General features: G+C 45.0%; 1 protein-coding gene across 1 annotated transcript; it reads left to right on the forward strand.

Annotated features, from left to right (window-relative positions):
• Window positions 1-252: 252 nt before the first annotated feature.
• On the forward strand, window positions 253-20,453 carry tmcc1a (transmembrane and coiled-coil domain family 1a). The gene is given in 6 exon segments (XM_068753368.1): window positions 253-408; window positions 411-884; window positions 16,851-17,108; window positions 17,346-18,037; window positions 19,439-19,574; window positions 20,139-20,453. Coding segments are annotated over 6 exon segments (2,031 nt in total).
• The last annotated feature ends 1,521 nt before the right edge of the window (window positions 20,454-21,974 follow it).

Consider the following 21,974-nt stretch of genomic DNA (forward strand, 5'->3'; position numbering starts at 1 on the left):
AGCATCTGATAATCCATCTCTCTCTCTCTCTGCGCTAGACCAGCATGTCTACTTGTTCCTGCATCACAGATGCACACTTCCAACCTTCCATCAGAGACTTGCATTTTCTCCTACTGCAACGTATTGGTTGCTTGTCCTCATCACTGTTCTCGTCTGACTCCCCAAATCACTGTTTGATATGAATGTTTCTTCATGCTGTTCATGCAAGTTCAGCAGGGCCACATGCAGCAGGAAGGGGGGGGTCATATCAAAATGGAGGCAGAGGGGGGTGGGTCCCAGTTTAAATTCTGCAGCTTGAAAAGAGGCGGTGGGTTCAGGAGGCCCAGAGTTGAAGAGGGCCTCATCATCCTACCCTGCCTCAGTAAGATGAGTAAGATGAGGCCAGGGGAGAGCATGGGGGCTTTCGGCTGCAGGGACTGACACAGCTGTTGCAGCAGCAGCTCAAATGCCTCTCCCTCTGTGGCACCAGCATCTCCAGCTCCTCTTCCTCCCCATCTTCCTTTTTAGTGTCAGCAGGAGGCACCAACCCGTCTGCCCCCAAGGACGCCTGGGGCCCCTGCCGTCCTGAATCTGACCACCCCTCTGCTCCCTCTGCAGCTGAGCAAGGCTCGGCCACTGCGGGCATGATGAGGCGAGGGACCAGTCTCCAGAGTCGCCGCAGTAAGGGATCCGGTTCTGGATCTGGCAGCCGAGACCACGATCCTCTCCTGAGGGGTAGCCCTCAGGCACCACACCGCCGCCACACACATGATCCACAGCAGCATGACAGCCGTCCACGGTCCTCTTCCACCACCGACACAACTCCCAGCAGCCCCACCCCTGAATGTGCTGGTGGTGATGTGGTACTGTCATCGGGGTACCAGTCCACAGAGGAAGTGGACAGGGTAAGTAACAGAAACGCTGAATCATATTACGACAGCTCATGCTAATCAATCGTCCTCTCACCCCGTTAGCGGCGTCTGATCTTCCATATTCCTAAAGGGGGTTCTTATTGCTGTTTGCTAATGTGTTGATTGAATGCAAAGTGTGGTGGGAAGAACATCATCAATAATCCAAGATGCGGGAAGATATCCACACAGCAGCATGCTAAGAAAAAGAAAACACATGCATATGCCCATGTATAGATACTGTAGATTAATTAACAGATACAAACCTCTTAAATAATAATGAGGTGCCAGTTTGCTATAATGTATTGTGACAAATAGCAAACCCATAATACAATAAAATGAAAACTAATACTCTCGCAATGAAAAGTGTTTTGATAAAGGCTTCTTAAAACCTGAACGCCCTTTACAATTTCATCGTTCGCCACGGTTTGCCGTATACGCAGAGTTCAGTTTGTTCCGTCTGCCACTAGAGGTCGCTGTCAGATCAGACAGCCTGGCTGATGGATGGCTGGCTGTGAATCCAGTGCGGCACGGAGCCGTCGGTGTTGACCAGTCGGCGCCGATAGCCATTAACTGACCGCTTTTATCTGCAAGCTGAATTCAATATGGCACTTTCTCTTGACTTCATCCTCTGTCAAGCGTCCTCTTCAGTCCGGCTCAATGGCCTCGCCTGAGATGACGGCGCGGGGCTGAAGGCCAGACATCTGGGCTCCATTGGTCCTGCTGCAGCGATGGGTGGCCGTTAACCTTTCTGCAGTCGGTTGCTCTTCCCTTGGCAGCAACTACAACCTGTCTCCCAAATCACATGCTAACATCGCAGCCTTGCTTTTGTACGGAGACGCAGCAATGTCATTCAGGTCATCCGAGCAGTCGCTGTGGTTACCGTGAATCTTGCTGCAAGCCTGCCTTGAACAACGCCCTGCTTGCGTTGCCGTGGTAACGGTGTGGTTGACCTTGCAGTTATTGTAGGTCGGGGGGGTTGCTTAGCTTGTCTACATTTTTTATTTCTCATCAAGAATGAAGAAGTTTTCTTTTCCCTTTCCATTATTCACTTTTTTTTTTAATCCCCCCCCCCCCCCCCCGACCCCCCTCCCTCTGTCCCTGGAGAGAGATGGTACAGACAATCAGCTGGTCCCTCCTCCTTCTCTCCCATCTCCCCCTCCCCTCTGCTCCTTCTCTACTGCCCCCTCCTCTCTTCGCTCAACCTTTGGGCTCACTAACAGGAAGCTGATCCCAGATGATTCGGAGCTCGGGCTGTGTGTTGTGTGAATCTGTCCGCAGTGCTGGATGTGGAGGGATGTGAATGTGAGGAATGGTAAGACTGTGCATGGATACTCGTAGTTATTAGTGCACCGGACACTATGTGGCATCTTGTATGAGTGACTGGGTCTGAGGGAGAGGGAGACGGAGGCAGAGCTGAGGGGTTCACCGTGAATATGAGTAGAGGGCACCAGAGCCGAGCTGCCTTTATCTGTGTTTCCTCCCCCTCCCTTTTTCATCTCTCCCTCTTTTTCTTGCTGTCTTCTCACTTGTGTTTGCATAGTGTACGAAAGCAGTGTCAACTAGAGATGTGTGACTGTGTGCAAATAGATGTTTGTAAAGGAAGGTGGCTGATACACCTTCAGTGTGTGTGTGTGTGTCTGTGTGTGTGAGAATGTCCAGTGTGCTATGAGGTGGAGTGTACTTTGGAGGGACCTATGAGTGACAGGAGTAGATCCGGAGTTCCAGCTGTGGGTACTTCGGTCTGTCAGGATGGTGCAGCGCTTCAGTCTACGTAGACAGTGCTCCAAGGTAAGCCTGAAACACTCCGTACCATTCAATCTCCAATACTGCGGCTCCGTGCATTAAAGGCGGAGGTGTATTAGATTACTGCTGAGGGCGTGTCATCAGTTTGCAAATCTTATCCCATCTGTCTGTCTATTAGTCTCTCTAAGTAAGTTTGGCGTGATTGCAAGAGTTTCTGTTATTGCTATTCAATCGTCTTTGTTTATGATCGCACTCAAAATTGTACATATTTACTCAACGCACAATTTATCCGCTATAAAATATGAAGAAACCATTGTTTGCACTGTTCTTGCATAACTTCTTTTTTTTTTTTTTTTTTTTGAGTATACAGATATTTACTGGCTTTTAGGCTGTTGAGTCATGCAGTATGTGAGTGGTCTGTGTTTGCGTTTTATCTCAGCGCTTGTTAAATAGTAACTGGTGGAGCCGCAGTAAGAGCAGCAGCCCATGTGTCAATATGAGGCGTCTCCAAGAAATGTAATTATCGATCAATACTGACGTTAAACTCAAGGACACAGCAGTCATTGAGTCTTTAGCAGTGCTGCTAAAAAGAGTAGTTAAAAATCCACATCAGATCTGTGACGGGCCCACGGCTGTGCAGCTGGTGCTCAGCCTGAGGGATTCATTGCAATTAGCTGCTTATTAGTTGATTGACTGAATACACCCGCCCACATAGAGGCTGTGCAAGTAGCCGAAAATAACCACGAAGAGACGTTTAGGGCCTTCCTGAACGTACATTGGTTAATTTGATATTTCATTTCCCCCCTGTTGCGTGGGCTCAAACTCATTTTGTATAACTCATTTTGTATAATCACCCTTCCCCATGTTGGTGATTTAGAACGCTGCAGCGAGTCTGGTCACCGTACAGCACTGGAGGTTTAAAAACAGATTTAAACTAATCACAATTACAATCCTTGAAAGTTATATGTCCCTCAAGTCAATCAAATGTTGAAACTATCATGATATTAATTTGAAATCACCCTGTGCTCGTCCTCGCTCATCTTTATCTTTGTGTAATATTGCTGTTAGATCTTCATCTATCATCGGCAGACGGAAGCACAGAATCAGACTGGAGGGCCTGACGCACAGATAAAGACTGATCCAATCAAGTCTGTCTACTTGGAATGACTAAAATGGAGGAAGTGAAAGGTTTCAATTATTCAGTGCGAAGATGGACAATTTGTTCACAACATGGGATTGGAAAAATAAATGAATGGAGACTTTTGTGTCGTTTGAGTCGCTTAAGTGAGCTGAAGCAGAGGCTGCGCCTTGAGGCCAGTCCTCTCACACAGAACATCTGAAACCAGAAGAGACTGAAACCACATGTTCTCTCTGGAAAGCATATGTCCTCCAGGGCCTGTCCACCTGTCTTCAGCTCTTCCTTCTTTTGTGTGTGATTGTATTTCAGTTTTCATGTTGGACATAACATCCTGTGTTCTCATGCAGTAATCCCTAACCAGCTCGAAAAAAGGCTTCACAGTTCACAGGTTCAACATCTTGTGTTTGAACTAAAAACACAAAAATACTTCCACCAGTGTGGTTTTATGTCAAATCTGTTATTTTAATAGACTTTTTGTTATATTCTTAGAAAATATCTTGACATCCTGACATCAATCAATAAAACAAATGAGTTGAGAAAAGTGTTTTTTGGTATTAGTCAGAAATAGTGAATATTGTGTACTATCATCATTTCTATATAATTCACTGCCACTAACGGAATTAGTACATGTAATTTTCTTTTACCAGTAAGGTGTCACTGAACATCGTTCTGTCACTCGCGGCTTGTTCCGCGTTAATTCAATGTCCTCAATTATTGTGCTTTCTTTGTCTGTCCGCTCCTCGGGCAACAGGTTTTGCATGCAACCGGCCCCGGAGATGCATGTGGTGATTATCAAGGCTTGCATCAAACCGCTTCCACAGCAATTTACCTGCTTGTTATAAAAGCATTCAGTCAAACCTGAGCCAAACAAGCAGGCTTAAACTGGACTCCTGAGTTGATGTCATCACACTGCTGTTTGCCAAAATATCGGCTTATGGGAGATTGTTTTTCAGGCACTGTGTGTGTGTGTGTGTGTGTCGCTGTTGTTTTTGACATTTACCATGAGACTTCATTACAGCGATGCAGTCAGGGGCAGGTTGGAGGCTGAAGCTGCTAATGGGTTCGGCTGACTTGCGACCTCATCGGTCGAGCATCTCTCGTCTCAAATCAAATCCCCATTTATGTCTTTGCTTTACTTATCACCGGGGCTACTTATCTCCCACAGTCCGTCCACAGAGCCAGCAGGGGTGGGTGTGTTTGGGTAACAGCCAATTTTGTACAGTGTGGTATTTGCGACGGGGAGACAGTTATTGATCAAACAAACGCCAGTATTAACCGTGAATTAAACACAATGAATCTCATTGTGTTACTATCTAGTACAGTTTGTGCGTCGCTCTGCAGGGACCAGTCAGATTTGCTTTGGCGCTAGCATTAGGCATCAGAATCCCTTTCGGCAAAGCGACACAAAGTCTCCGAACTCTGGATGGACAGACGTTGTGATGCATGTTGCAGAATCAATTGCTAGCAGGTACATTTCTCTACTTTGCCGTCCACCGCAGTGATCACACTCCTCTCCTCACTTTTCCTGCAGGTTTTTATTTTTATTGTTAAAGAGTGATGATTCCTGCTGGTTTGTCTGTGTTTTTGCACGTCACCCTTTGATATTTGTTCAGATTGCTTGCAACGTCCTATTGTGTCATATCAAATACGGTACCAAGGCCAGTTTTTCTCATTATTTCTTATTTTCTCATTTGCCTCTATATTTTTTATTTTTATTTTTATGTGTTTGAGAGAGCAATCACAGCTTTGTTCAAGATCTGTAATCAGAAGTGGCATTTTCCCTCATTCAACAAGGATTTAACTCTCCTAGCCATTTTTTTAATACCATGATTTGTCTCTTCATCTATTTATATCTATCCACCTTCTCTTCAAGCCTCTCCATCCTTTAAGTCCTCACTTTTTTGTCTTCCTTTCTTTGCTCTCACTCTCTTCACCCCCCCACCCCCCCAACCCCCATGCTTATTTCCATGGTAACAGGATGATGTTCAATGGTGACCATAGCAGCTCACAGGTTCACCGCCTGATCTTGCAGCTGCCTCTACCAGCTATGGTGGAATAAGAAGCTTTCTGGGCCAGAAAGGCGTCTTGTAAAATGACACGGGAGATGTGTTGGAACGGGGCCCTCTGGCTTAGATTCCGGAAGTGAAGCAACACCACGTTTTCTTATTTGAATGACGAGGTTAGCAAAGCTCAATCATCAATCAATCAGTCGATAATGTCATTTAAAACCAGGGGAGTGGGCTTGGGTCAGATCTTCTGTGTGCAGTAGTGAGTTTGTTCTCGTGTCTTTCTTTGTGTGAGCTTGAACTCTCCACCCAACTGTTTGTGCTTCCTCTGATGCGGAGCCAAAGCAATTTAATTAGGCTGTTGAATATTCATGTGGGATTATACATATAAGGTGCTTGGTTGCTATTAGCATTAGCCACAAACACACCACTAATAATTCCAGCATCAGCAGCAGCATTCATGCAGCATGTTTGCAGGAGAAGAAGCAGCTATTTGGACTCTTCCAGGAAACTAAGCTACAGTCTGAATGAATATTTTTGATTTTGTTGAGCATGCCTGGGCAGGAGGTCGTGTACATTTATGTGCACATGTCAGCAGTGAGCCCCCACGGGTCACCCTTTGTGTGTTTATTTTTGGCCTGCAGCTGGCCCTTCCTCTTCGGACCAGATTGTGTTTGTGTGGCTGTGAAAGCGGACATGAAAGTGGGCACTGGCGTGCGTCTCGGCTGTTTCCCCAGCCGTGGTCGGATTTTCTACGTCAATCATTGTTGTCCAGTCACTCAGGATGGGCTGGTCAACCTTGACCTATATTTCTGTTCCTCTGGTTTGGCTCATTTTCAAGCCTGTGACTAAGGCTACTGTTAGCATAAGGTCTGAAAATGTGTTCGTTAAATACTCAACATATTCCAACAGAGGCCTTCATTAAACCGATGTGTTTGGTTTTCTTGTCTTTACTCAGGGCGGTGTTTGTTTTCAAAGGGAAATTGCTCAGTCTGAGACTGGAGGAGACAGACAGATGCTGACAGAAGGCATTTGCTGCATCCTTGCCACTCCCTGTTTAGTCAATATCATTTGTGCGACTGATGAATTATGGATAGTAGATTGCTGAGCCCAGCTCTGCTCCACTGACCCACATACAACACACATGCACGTGTTTTCAAAGTTAGTCATAACCTTAAGGGACATCTTGTCATCCAGTAGGAATCTAAGGAATTTTTTTTTTTCTTCTTCCTTGCATCTCGTCACCACGACTCGCATTCCCGAAGATTAACAAAACCTAGACCAACCCTCCTTGATTTATCCTCTCTCTCTCTCCCTTCTGTCAGTATCAATAGCCCAGGCACCGGTTTACCTTGATGTGATTGGCAAATCTGGTCTGGATTGAGTCACGCGAAGGGCTGCATGTCTGTAGGCGGGAGTGAAAGAGAAAGACTGCATTAAAGAAAATAAGCCTGGAAGTTTGTGAGGAAATGGCTTTCGTCAAAGAAAGATCACAGTCAGTCTGTACAGCTGATGACACTCTGTGAAGCATATTTTGTGCTCTTGCTCCCCCTTGTGGATGGAGGCTGTATTTAGTTGTAATATCAAAGTGTTCTGGATTATTTATTGAAATGGTGTGATAAAAGGCATTACCTCTGGAATATCAACCTTTTAATATAAGTTTTAAAATCCCTTTTTAAACAGAAATTAATTATCAATAACTAAACCAAGCCTTTCGGACACAGTTTGTGTTCAGTATGGTGCAGGAGAATAGGAAAAGTGTGGCATCGTACAGCAGCATTTCCACACTGGGTCAAGGGAATTTTTATAAATCTGAACAATTAGCCTTTGCATGTAAATTTTTAACTTTTTAAAGCCCATTTCAGGAAGTTGGATCCTTAGATATTTAATGTGGGAATGAAATAATGGACCGCCATTGGCTATAACTGGCCAAGTGCTAAGAAAGGCCATTAAAGAAATGCCAATCCTCTTTATGTGGCCCCTTTTATGAAATCTGCTTCCTTGTAGCTCCATTCACACAATGCAGTCTGGCTTAAACCCCAGAAACATGCAGGCTCCAGACTATCCAATAAGTCTATTTCAAAGTGTATAGTGAGGTTGACATGAGGCCACAGAGCCCAGTATGGGGCCTGAGCCGATGGGATACGGACACTGAGAAGGTGCCTGGCCAAAAAATATTTCATGGCCAAGAAACTGGAACTTTTTTTTTTCTACATTCTTGTTTATGAATAGGCTGTCAGTGTGTTCGAGCCTGCATGCTGCCCCATGGTACTCTGGGTAATCCAGCCAGACCAACTCTCCCAGTGCCCCTTCTGTTTTCATGTCGCATAACCAGGATGGGTCGACTATAAACAGAGGCAGCTCCAACAAATACCAGCCACTGCCAATGAGCAAACTTTCTTCCCCTTCACGTACACACACTCCGCTGTGCTGTGGACATTTTGTCTTTGGAGATGCGCAGTCTTACACATTTCAGGGCATTGCCAGCACTTTCATGCTAATACATATTCTAGAAATAAAATTTAAAAGTAGGTAAAACAAAGCAATGGAGATTACAAGTCAGCCATCACTACTGAAACTCGAGGTACCGGTACCTGTTTACCTATGTGGGAGGTAAAGTGACCTAAAACATCTATTTTCTTCCTGCTCTTTCAAAATACAGAGGCAAAAACCTCAACAGATGCATTTGCTTTTCTGATGCTGTTATATTCCCCTAGTCCTTTGTGTCAGCGGCGCAACGGACTGAGAGAGCCTCGTACGTTCCGTTGCTGTTATTAGCGTTTTGCTTTCCTTCCTGTCTGGCTCTTGGAGATGCCAATATTGGAATTGGGTAGAAGGACGTGTCCCCCTCGCTGACCATGCCAGTCATAATGGCCCCTGTGTATAAAGTGCCCAGTGGTTTATGTAACTGCTAATAGGGTCATTGATTATGCTGGAGCTTAGACGAGGGACATCCAGGGTCGAACAAAAGACTTGTTTTTTATGTGGAAGGTATTGTACGATGGGACCGGAACCCAGAGTCATGGTCGTCTCCCCTCTCCCTCTCAGGCTTGATTTAGAAACAGTCCATGCAGACAAAGCTCTCGCTCATCTGCCTTTACGTAACTTATTGCACCCCCAGTGCTACAGCATATCCAATCACAATTTACAATCACGTGGCGCAGACTGTGGCGTTGGGACCTCTAATTCAGTTCAAGTATTTGTTGCATTCATTCTTGCTTTTTCTTCAATCAAACTCTTACATCAGAGGCAACCTCTTGTCTTCCTCTGCCTGAGAATCCTTGTATTCATGTTCAGCACCAGACTCTGTCCTCAGAATGACAATGAGCATTATGTATTATTAGGATCCTCCTGCCAATGTCTGCTGACTGAGGAAACACTTCTGCACAAGTCTTGGTTTATGCTTTTTCGCATGGACGTCAGTCAGAGCATTGTCCATTCAAAGTGTGGCGTGACCCTGTTTACAAACCAGAGAACATATAGTGTGTAAAACATCCAATTGCTGATGTGGTCAGAAATGAATGAAACCTACAATAAGCCTCTACTGAGTCTTAATTTCATCGATCTCCGCGGTTAGTTTTACTTTTATTGCACGTAGGCGGGCCCACATATTCATCTCTACCGTTCTCAGCAAGTCCCGACATCTTTAAATGTGATGCTACCGTTTTAGAGAGTGATCTTTGCATGAAGACCTCATTTACCTTTATTTCCTTTCCTAAATTGTCGCTCACTTTATACAGCAGCAGTCTGAGGTCCGACTTCTGATGACTAGATAAACATGCATGCATGCCGGCTCTGGACTGGCAACATGCACCACCAGTTCAGCAGGTCGTATCCCCTTAAAGGCATGCATAAAATGCATGCATGTGAGAGGAAGAAAGGGATGTTAGGATGTAAAGCATTTGTCAAATCTGGTCGTCGCCCTGCCAGCAAGGGACATCCGTGTCAATCCCATTAAATGAGACAACAGAAAAGCAACAGGATTGTTTTTTTTTATCTCTATATATATATAATGTTTATGATCTCATACAATCCCACAGCAAATTAAAGTAAACTATAAATATTCATAAATTAAACTATAAATGAACTTAATTTCCATTGCAACACAATCTAGATTCTGTATGTCGATCATGTAGTTCTGCTCTCAAATGGAGAATAGAACAGAAAAACATTGTGGCTGATCTAATGACTGACATATGTTTGCTCGGGGTGCAGTAAATGACAAGATGCATAATTACTCCAGATTTTTCAACACCCTAATTGGGTTGTTGTGTATGAGTTGAATTTCTAATTTACTGAGGAAAAAACACATTGCAGAAATAACTCCCGTTTCGAATAATTCAGCCACCATCTTGGTTAATATGCAGCAAACTCCTTTTGGATACAGCAACAAATCAATCGAGATTATTTTTCTGTCCCCAAATTTGAACCTCAAAGTTAGCATCTACATTTTCCTCACACCAGAGATTGTGCGACGACGTCCTGAGTCACACCGACAGCTGGCGTTCCTAGAGAGCCTAGAGCTGCTGGGGGCCACATGTCCCCTGCACAGAAGGCTTCAGACCGGGAGGACTGGAACTCACAGAGGGTTGAAAGGAAACCGTCACTTGGACGATTCACTAACGGGTCACTCCTTAGTTTCGCTCAAATCATGTGTAAGAAAAAGGATTAGGTCCTGTACGATTCACATTTAATTACCAGAGGAAGTGGAACCAGCGGTTCAAAACAAATTTAGTAGACAGAGCTAGCTGACTTGCTATTGTTTTCGTTTGTGTTTATAGTAAAGAGTAAATAAGGAAATACGATCAACATGCCAGACTAAAACTCTAGATTGTGCTTGAGTTTGAGTAAAATCTAACAGATTATAGATTAATCGATGTGCTCGAACTTTAAGCGCTGACTGTGCTATATATACACGTCCACTTTATTCTGAGCAGGTGCTTATATAAGCAGCCTTTTCCCTAAATCCTAGCCTCTCTGTCCTGGACCCCTAACTCCTCCCCCTCTCATTAAAGCCTGCATTCATGTACTCTTCTCCCCCTCTGTCCTGTCAGCTTTGGTACAGAAGCCTTTAGTGGCCCTTGCCACACACACACACACACACACACACACACTCCTTGCTTTGCTTTTTTATCCCTAATGGATTTATAGTTTTGGAAGTGATGACTCACAAATCCCAAGACTTTATCTCAGAGCGATAAATGTGCCAAAGCTCTTGAAATGGTGTTTGTGAAGCTTACTTCCCTTCCAGATGCGATAAATACGCTGTGACGCTTCACGGATTTCCCACAGTTAATGGTGTTTACTGCTGTTTTCCGTAAACATAATTGATTGCTTCTCTTGCAGATGGAGCATTCTGGTAAAAGTGACCACCCTCCCAATCCCAGCCATTATCAGGGGATAAGTAGCGCAGTGATGCAGTGAGAGGCTGTGTGTGCCGGTTTGAATCGCAGCTTTGTATTCCTCATGTGATTATGGAAGCTGTGGAATCTTGGATGCAGCGTTTTGCCTCAGCATTAACCTAAACCGTCCACTGCGGATTTTACTCGTGGGCAAAAAAGGCTTTCTTATTGATCTGCAGATGCAACCTTTTAAGCACACGTGAGCAGTCAAATGTGTTATGGCTTGATTGCCCATGAGACAGATTTGCTGTGACAATCCAACTGTGTTATAATAGAACAGATTCCTGTCCGATTCTTTCTGCCTGAGTTATCTGCAGGATAGGTGTTAAATTGGCCTAGAAAGTCCCGCAGAAGAAAAGCGCCTCCCTCCCTTCACCGAGCTTTCTCATAACCCCTCTCTCCTTTTACTCCTCTCACGGCGTCTCCCTCGCAGTTACAGCTCCTGGTGGGCTCCCCCCTCTGTCTGCTCGCTCACTCCCCTCACATCCATCCTTTGAATCTGTGGTTTTCTTTTTAGTCCCTCTGGATTTTTATCCCCGCCGGATTCCTTGAATGCATAACTTCCCAGTAAACCCGTCCTTCTTTTAACCCATGCCCACATCCAACCCCGCAGTCTTCATCCATTGAACTGCCTCGGCTCTTATCCCGAACCCGACCGGACCGGACCTTTAGCTCCGGAGGAGTCCTTCTTCTCGCACCGATGCCCGCTGTCTGAGGAGGTCACGCCCACTGAACGGTGTGTCTGTGCTTTTTTTTTCTTTCTGCTTTGTGGTGCAAGGCGTGCGATAGCACTGAAGCGGATTTGATGAGCTGCTGCTCCATGCAGCCTGTGCGGCACAGCACTGCTTAACTACAGTTGCGGCAATCTGTAGCATTGTAGCTATCAGTCGTCAAGACCAGCAGTTATTTTTAACTTTTTCTGAGTCTCCCGAGGACTTTGTCTGGGAGAAAACATTCCGGTCCCATCTCCGCTCATGCGTCTCCCTGCCATGGAAGTCACGCTCAACCTGATAACAGCTGACACCGCTCCACATCCCACTCCTGCCACTGTGAGTCTCCGCCTGTGTTTTGTATCAGCATCATGTTTTGAGGTTTCAGCTTCTTCTTTGGAGATGCAGCTTTCCACCCACATGTTCACCAGGAACTATGTGAAATGTGTTTTTAGTTATCTTCAGCATGATATTGATTTCATATACATTGATTAATGGACCAGGGGAGGGGGGGGTAAACCTTCTCCTGATGGCTCTTGTTCACCTCTTCATCTGTGTGTCTTGACCCTGGCTCGCCTGTTAGAATGGATTTGCTTCACGCTGTGTGTTTTGTAACTAAATACAATACAGTGTTGAAAGAATTAAAGGTCTATTAGGGACCCAGATGCCAGAAGAACCTGGTAGGAGACCAGTCTGTCAGTATGAAAAGGATTTTGTATTGAAATCACTGGCACTGAAAGGCTTGTTGTGATAGAGGGGGGGGGGGGCTATAGACCTGCACTTTCAGCTACTTGTGTGTGTTTCTGTAGAGGGCTTTTCTCACACACTCCGAATTCCTTAGGAAATGCACTGGCAGGTTTTAGTTCATTATTATTAGTACAACTTTGCACTAATCCTGAACTGCTTCTTGTCAAGCATCGCATGAAATGATGTCATTTTATATTACTAGTGGTGAGTCTCATTGTTGCTCATGGAACCAAAGGGCGGATTTCCTATTTCGTGTCAATTTCAGCGCCACTTGATTTGCCGTGGCTGAATGGGAAGTGAAATCACGAGCTAAAGAAAATGGGATCCCAGAAATATTCAGCTATTGCACACATTTTTCATGTGCACTGAAATATGCAGACTCCATGGACAGACGTATGTCTGATAAAGGACTTTGGATTCACTAAATACTGTCACGATGTGAGTGTGAAGTTCAGTCAGTCGGAGATGATTGGCTTCTTACCGGATTAGTGATAAGGTCAAAGAGATACTAGAAGTATAAATCCAGGAAAACAAAACCTGTCAAATACCAAATGGCTCTTCATAGGTGGATGGACAAGAGGCGTTAAGATTCTGTTTCTTATGTCTGCAATATATCCTGTCTAATGGATATTGGACTTTGCAGATAAGCATGGGTGGAAAGCCAGCTCATCCAGCCTTTCAACTGGTAAAACTTGTACCTGCGGTAACATATCGACGCTAAATGCCTGTTCCGTGCTTCAAAGAATGCTGTAATGGGAGAGGTGGGAAGTAGAGTAGAACGCATTTGTCAGAAAGCAGCATGAAGGCACAGCGTCATGGCTATAGCTCCATTGCATCGTGGAAGCCGCCGCCTCACGAGAAAACAAGCAGACTTCAACAGAGGCGCAAAACCACTCAACTGGAATGCGAGGCTTAACGGGCAACAAGGTACTGCTGTTTGGCACCTGCACGTAGAAATAGCGGAGAGTTTGTGTGTGCCTTTGGATTGTCTTTACGTAAAAGAGCAACAACAACAAAAAGAGTGAGATAACGTAGACTCGCCTCGGCGGGGGTGATAACGGCTAAGCCATGCTTCCTAACCGCCTGTTTGGCTGAGAGGTCCCTGCGTTAAAGTCACGGCTCAGGTTTTCCCGAGGCCTCTGGTGGAGTTAAGTCGAGGTTGCCCTTGACCAGCTTCTTCTGGATCCGTGGCACATTGCGCAACCAGGTCTACCAGCAGGCAGACCCAGTTTGGGGAATGATCGGTGGGAGAACAGACCCCCCCCCCTGGGGTGTATTTGCATGCAAATTGCCTTCCTTGAAGTCTAATCGTGGTGGGATCAAGCGACATTCCCGATAACAAACACACGCTCCTCAAGCTTTTGTTATTCAGCGCCTGGCGCTTCTCGCTTCAGCTGCTCAGCACATCAGCATTTACGCTCTGATAACTCAGGGAATGACATGCACGATTGGTCAAATAATAACCACCATTCTCTGTATCGTGCCGATGGAATAGATCATTTGTTAGGTAACTGGTCTCCTTATCTCAGTCCTATGATAGCATTACGTTATGAATCATAAACGCAGTAAGCGTGTCATAAAAGTACGTCCTGCATAGGAGGGCACATGCTTGAAAAGCTGCGTGGGATTCCTTGCCTCACCGTTTATAATGAGTTTATTGATCAATGAGAAGGCGTTGATTTGGTACCAGTTTATTCAGGTCACAATATCTGTAATCTCTACCTAGTCTGTATTTCAGGGTCCTTTGCCCCCACCATCGAAATCTTAAGTCACAGTGAACATATTTAGATCTTCAGATAGCTGAGTCATCTGAAAATCAAGAACAAAGTGGGGGGGTGGGGGGGTGGGGCATAGTCACATTTACGCCACAGAGCTCTCACGGGAATGAAGTTGGCATTTCTTTCGTGCTCACCGTCATGAAGCTATTAATACTGTTTAGCACGTAGCCGAGAAAAAGCCAGGTGCTGCTCTGACTCCTCGTTTCTCAGCAGGCTGCTTTAGATCTTTTGCTCATTTGATCATCTTGACCAACTTACTGTAACAAAGCATCAGTAAATTCAGTCACGGATTCGTTTGGGCCTTCCTGTATTCAACAGGATTGAACAATGATCAACTTAATGTGAGATTGTTTTCATGTTAACGGTCAAATGACTTAACAAATACTAAAGGACCAGCTAGTAAGTCTACCGGGAAGAATGTCCCCTTGGCAATGTGAGTGTGTGAGCGAGAAAGGGATGTCAGACTGGTTTTTCTTGCTTTGTAGTCGTCTTCCCAGCTGGATAACAAAGACTGGAAGGTGATAGATATATATTATGCCCCGCTGCCTCTTGTCTGTCTTGATCACAAGCTTTCACTTCATTGTTAACTCTATGTTCATAGATCTTGTTGTCTTTTTCGGCCATGAGTCTTTGTTCATATTGGACTGTGTGATTTATTTTTTCCCCCTCATTATTATGCATTAATGTAGAATAGATTAGTTATTACTGTTATTTCCTGGTAATAGCTTTCTTGTTGCACTCTCTCTCCAACTATTCAGATACTAATACACACTTAATTACAAGCAACAAAACTGAAATGGAAAAATGTTCTATTAGTTATTCTCCCAGTCATAATAATGAATGTTTTCCTCAAGAGGCATTTATCAGTGAAATGCACTTAACGTTTTAAAGGTGAAAACACTTACATAATGCACATTGTGAATTGTATTTTATCTATTTTTTTATTTTTATTATTAATTAAGCCAGTAGTATTTTCAGTTCATCAAGGAGCAATTTCATGCGTATCAATCACTTATATCAAGTGCAAAATATGAATCTTAACGCTGCTTGAAGGCATTAAAATAAGGTACATTTAATTTGCATTTAGTACAGAAACATTAGTCGCGCAGTTATTCTTTCAACTACATAAAAGCACACTTGTAAGAAATGCTTTGTTAAGTTTCTTGGTGCGTCACGTCACGTGACTGCGGAGCTATTTCTGCTACTCCTCGGCCAAAGAGGATGACATCACCCTTCAGCTGTGAGGGGGGGCGGGGCTTATAGCACTGTCCAATCGACGCGAGTTTCAGGTGAGCTTCAACTTTCACAACAAGCCCGGCGAGTAGAAGCAGCTTCAGTGTCCGGAGGCTCTTCGGGCTCTTCAGGCTCTTCAGGCCCGACTCGGGCTCGATCTCGCGGCGGGCGCAGACGATGACGCGCGGTTTGCGTTCTCTCCGGGGACAATGCTCTGGGAACAGTTTCTCCGTTCGGCTAAGGTGAGTCCGGGTTTAGCGCACGTGATGCCATTAAAGAGAACCGGTTCGGTTCGTTAAATCTTTCCGTAGACGGAAGCTGTTCCGTGAAGTTCTCCATCTTTTCCCCGGTGGTTTGGGTTCGTCGGTCGGGCCGTGGCTTCGTTTCTTACCTGTTACGGTGTTAATGGTGTGAATTGGCTCCAGAGGTGTCGCGGGCTTCGTGCGTGTTCTTCCGGTGAGGTGTTGAGAAAATTAATTTAGTGTCAGGAATACACAAGACCAACGTTCCCTCTAAGGTGCGCTCGTGCGTAATTACGCACAGGATTCACATGTTTTTACGCAGCTAATAGACGCCATTGTGATCGGAGTTCCAGGACTATCTCGGGACCACAGTACACACATCCTTTGCTTGTTGGTTTTATCTGTTTTATTTGTAGATTTTTATCTCTTGTTTTTATGTTATTTATTTTTATTGTGCACTTTGAGATTTACTTTCAAATGTAAAGTGCGTTTAAAATAAAATGTATTATTATGATGTTGCTCAAAGTTGTCCAACGGACTGCTCGGGGAGTTTGTGTGTTTGCTCAGACGCATGAAAAATTAGGCCCGTCTGTCTTTTTACACAGATGCGTTGTAATTTACAGATAAAATCACTGCTATCTGAAATCTATGTTCTTTTTTGTTTTTGTTTTATAATGATGATAAACAAACAAACTTTGGATTCATACATGGCTATGTTGAGTTTTCTATCAATCTTTTTCTACTTTCTTTTCTTTGTAAACCGTCTTCCTCTTTGTAGAAGCTGACCGTGAGTGACCGTCTGCACTGACTAAATGCAGAAGCCTTCTGTTTAATGTCAGCAAAATGATGCAATAACCATTATTATACCCCCCCCCCCCCCCCCCCCAGTTATTTCTTTCTGTCATGCTGACACCGAACCAGCCCTAAATCTCCCTCTGTGATTTTCTTCTCCTCGCATCAGATCGACCGGCTGGAGGTGAGTGGGCTCGGCCAAACGTCACTGGCTGTTTCCTGCGGGGCTGATGGTTCAATCGCCGGCACCGACGATGGCACCCCGGACCCTCAGCGCACAAAACAGGCAATTGCTCAACTGCAACAGAAGATCCTCAAGCTTACAGAGCAGATTAAGATCGAGCAGACGGCAAGGGATGACAACGTCTCGGAATACCTCAAACTGGCTAACAATGCTGACAAACAGCAAACCACACGCATCAAACAGGTGAATGATGCGTGTTTTACGCTCTGCGAAAGTATTAATAAATATATTGAATTGGCATCTATTCTTAAACAGGCTTGTGATCTGACATGGAAATAGCTTCATTAACACAAACCCTGTTTGCTTGTTAACCCCTTAAGGCTGGGCGGGAACTAACAAATGTTGGAAGTGGAGTGGATTCTTTTCAATGCGAATGATTTTTCTCCTCATCAATGAAATACCCGCTCTGTTGCCCGTCAGGTTTTCGAGAAGAAGAACCAGAAATCGGCGCAAACCATCCAGCAGCTGCAAAGGAAGCTGGAGCACTACCACCGGAAGCTGCGGGAAGTGGAGCACAACGGCATCCCACGCCAGCCCAAGGATGTCCTGCGGGACATGCAGCAGGGCCTGAAGGGTGTTGGGGCCAAAGTCACGGGCTTCAGTGAAGGTGTGGTGGACAGTGTCAAGGGAGGCCTGTCCAGCATCTCGCAAGCCACGCACTCCGCCGCCGGCGCCGTCGTCTCCAAACCGCGGGAAATTGCCTCATTGATCCGCAACAAATTCGGAAGTGCAGACAACATCGCCTCGCTTAAAGACTCTCTGGATGACCCCTCAGTGGAAGAAGGTGTGACGGGGGCCGGTGGACGTTCTCTAGGCAGCGCCGTGCATCACCTCCAGGCCAGTCCCAAGTACGGCAGCGAGGATGATTGCTCGAGCGCAACGTCAGGCTCAGCGGGAGCCAACAGTACCACGGGGGCCCCAGGAGGTCCTCCGAGCTCTAAGGGCAACACGCTGGAGAGGAGCCGGAGCTCCGGCTTGGACATGCTGCTGCAGGAGGTGCAGGAACTCAGGGAGGGCCAGGCAAGGCTGGAGGAGAGCCTCGAGGGCTTGAAGAGCCACTATCAGAGAGACTTCACGGTTGTTATGCAAGCTCTACAGGAGGAACGCTTCAGGTACGGAAATAAAGTGAAAGAATGTCTGCGGGTTACTTCCTTAGGAAGATCCCGTTGAGCAGAAGAAATCCCCTAGAAGTCCAGCAGAATGCGATCAGGAATGACGCTGCATGCATCGATTATTAAAAAGAAACGTTTGGTGTTTGCAGCAACACTTTACAAGTAAAGTTCAGAGGCGGCGTCTCGGCACAAAGACGTTTGGTGTTGTTTCAGCCCTTGTCCCAGCTTATCTGGTCTGAGACCCAGACGCCTCCGGGCCAGCTTTTGTTTGGGTCAGTCTGTTGGCAGCTGGCCTTAAAAACTCAGGCCCATTCCTCTGGAATGTTATGACAAGAGGGCACGAAAGATTAAGATGCTGTCCATCATTTGTCCTCTGGAACCAAAATGATGATAATAATAATAATAATAATGCATTTTATTTATATAGCGCTTTTTGGAAAACTGAGACGCTTTACAGTGTACATAATATAAAAACAGTAAAGAAATACAGACAATAAAAAAAGTGAACACGGTTATAAAATCAATAAAATTCAAACAGTGAAATTATACATTAAAAGCAATGTCAAACACTCTTTTCACTGTTCTAGCACGTAGAACAGTGTGAAGACTTCTCATCCTACCTTCTGACAAAAAAAATGATCTGCAATGGTAGAAACTGCTGCTCTTCAATCAGCAGAAAATGATCAGAGGGTGAAACGGGTCAATTATTATTAAAAAATGAATTATTCTAACCTTTTACGCTGAGCTAGACTGACAGAATTATTTTGTCAATGGATCTGTGCCTGTAGAACATTTAACAAACCAAACCAGAACAGGTCGGGTCAACTTCTCCACTGAACTGAAGTTATAGCTCACAAGTAGAAATGCCTCCCATGTATTTGCCTTTACAGTTATCAGTTCCAGCTTTTGGAATCTATCCCTACAAGTTGGCTGTTCAGAAATTCAAACGCCTCGTTCGGTATTTAATACCTCCTTTTAGATATGCGGTTCTTTATTGTAGTTGATCAAGCTAGAGATCAATCATTTCCGACTGTTAAATTTATTGGGTGTCAAAAAGGTATCCATTCAATCCGAGGACACTTGCTATTTTTCCTCATCTTTTCTTTATTGGTTAATTTGCAGGTTAAAAAAAAAAAAAAAAGACTGTCTAGATCCCGCCTCCTCTTGCTAGTTATCTCCTATAGGCCAGGTTGTTCTCGCTAACTGTCTCTGATTGGCTGCTCGTATTAGTGGTTAAGTAACACTGTCTGAATCGCGTCCGGGTGAATCACCAGTTCAGTCAAAACGCCACGTGGTTAGATGCCTCTGTAATTGGTTACTGCTAATTCCTGCATGCGTTTCTTAGTCTAAGCAAATAATCCCCAGAGACTCTCTCATGTGCTTTCTGCATCTTGTGTTCAGGTGCGAACGTCTGGAGGAGCAGCTGAATGACCTGACAGAACTTCATCAGAATGAGATCCTTAACCTCAAACAGGAGCTGGCCAGCATGGAGGAGAAGATTGCCTACCAGTCATACGAGCGGGGCAGAGACATACAGGTCTGTCTGCGCGGTCCAACGGCCGTGTCGAAAATCAATCAGCTCTAAGACCGAAATGTTTCAGACGTGCTCACACGGACATCTATGGCATGGTTTTGTGTTTTGCAGCCACGCACAATTGCACAAAATATAATGAGAAGAGATGACCCCCCCCATTCTTTTTGCCCGGGAATGCACTCCTGGGCAAAAAGAATGGGGTCAAAAGAAGAGACGGTTACGTTTCACATTTCTTGGTTTGTCATTTTGAATTCTATGATAAGAGGACTTGCAAAATTAAACTGCCCCATCACTGCATTTATTTTCTCTGGCAGCAGGGGGCAGTGTACGTTAAAATATACACTCAAGGTTGTTATATTTGAGCGTTTCAAATGCAAGCCAATAAGAGCTGCGATGTCATGTACTTTTACCAATACAGCAATATCCAGCTTTGGTTGAAAACGTCTGAGTGTGTTTTTATTATGATTATGGATTTAAATTTTTCAAACTGGACATCCTGCAGGCCTGATTGTAGTAAAACAAAAAGTGACTTTCATGTTCGCTTTCTTCTCTACATGTTCTCTGCAGGAAGCCTTGGAGGCATGTCAGACCAGAATTTCTAAGATGGAGCTTCATCAGCAGCAACAGCAGGTCGTCCAGTTGGAGGGGCTGGAAAATGCCACAGCCCGGACCCTCCTGGGAAAACTTATTAACGTGCTGCTCGCCGTTATGGCCGTCCTTCTGGTATTTGTCTCGACCGTGGCCAATTGTGTGGTCCCGCTGATGAAGACGCGCTCGCGCTCGCTGTCCACCCTCCTCCTCATCCTCCTGCTGGCTTTCTTGTGGAGAAACTGGGACGCGCTCTCGGGTTACACGCACTGTGCTCTGCAGCCTCCAGGATGACCAGATTGAAGCCAGTACGCGTTGCTTTCTCTGACACCAGGCGATGAAACTGTCGAGGCAGTCGCGCGGAGTTTTAAGAATGCGGTTGCCATTAGGTTGGATGCGTGCGCGGCCCCCGGCATGGAAGCGTCGGACGAGCCCCATCAGGGAAGCGGACCGAAGCTGAGGACGTTACCGAGGGTCGCTTAGGAAGGGGAGACACGTTTACATTTTTTTGAATATGAACTGCTGTGTTTTAATCCCTCGCAGAGCGCAACATGTTTTTATCTGTCGGGTTTAATCAATTATAATGTATTATTTCTAATAATATATATTTTTTATGTTTTTATGTTATTTTATTCAGTACTATGTAGCATTTTGCTCCTTTTACTCCACATGAAGTTGAGTCTAGTCAGGAATCTGGGTTGGTGACTCGCCAGAAAGGCTCAAGTCTCATTGTAAAGACGTACAAATGTGATTGCCTTTAGGAAGAGAGCTCTTACCTTGCTGTGATTGGTAGATTTGGCTGAAAACCTTCCTGGGAGTTGCTTTTTGTTGTTATGAAACATGTTTAGATGTAACGTGTTGAAGCATGACTGTGGCCTTTGAGGGTTACGATGACCTCACCGGTTTTAATAGAAAAGAGAAACACACTTTTACTCGCTTCCCTTTCAGGGCAGAAATCTATGAGATTGTGCAGGTGAATGAAACCTGAAGGGCTGCTCACCTGAGAAACGTCCCCATAAACATCTCATTCAACCTTTTCATAGAAGCTTTTTTCTTTGCTTTAAAAAGGTAATTGTTTGTTCTATTTAAATTTGCCGGGGTAAATTGCCACCGACACCTTATTTGGAGTGATCGGGTTAGGACCGCTGGTCCATCTCGGTATGTGATGCTGTTCCACTCATTCGAGTTTGTTTCCTGGATGCTCTCTCTGCAGCTGTCCCTCGTTCTTATCCACGTACACTGTCTAAAGGCGTGATCACCTAGTGCCAAACCCAAAACTACCTGTGAATGCCCAAGTGCTCAGAGAGGTTAGGATGGAAGGGAGAGATTGCTTGGCCAGGTGATGCCTCGATTTACACGTCATGAATGTCTTACCTGTATTTCCAGGATGTATCTTTTTTTTTTTTTTTCTTTGGGAGATGTTTGCAAGGGAAAATCTAATTGACCTCACAATCTGAACATGAACTTGACTCTAGATCTTCAGCCCTTTCCTCCTGGTCTCAGTGTTCAGTGCTTCTTATTCTCTTTATTATCTAGTCAGTGACACGAGTTGGATAAGCACGTTAAATTAAATTAAATTAAAAACCCACATTTCAAGCTGACACACTGATTTCCTAACAGTTAATGAGATCGTTTGTACTGTACTTCAGCACACAGAAAGAAACCTTTGATAGACACATTAAAGTTTGTCACACTGAAGGCTACTGACGGATGGGAGGAGTCGACTCGGGTCGGGTTCGCCGTCGCCCTCGTCTTAAGATCAAACGCTGCAGAGTCATTTCTCATCACATCATGAAACTTGATTGCACTCGAGTT

Source organism: Brachionichthys hirsutus, chromosome 2 (assembly GCF_040956055.1).
Source record: "Brachionichthys hirsutus isolate HB-005 chromosome 2, CSIRO-AGI_Bhir_v1, whole genome shotgun sequence".
NCBI lineage: Eukaryota > Metazoa > Chordata > Actinopteri > Lophiiformes > Brachionichthyidae > Brachionichthys > Brachionichthys hirsutus.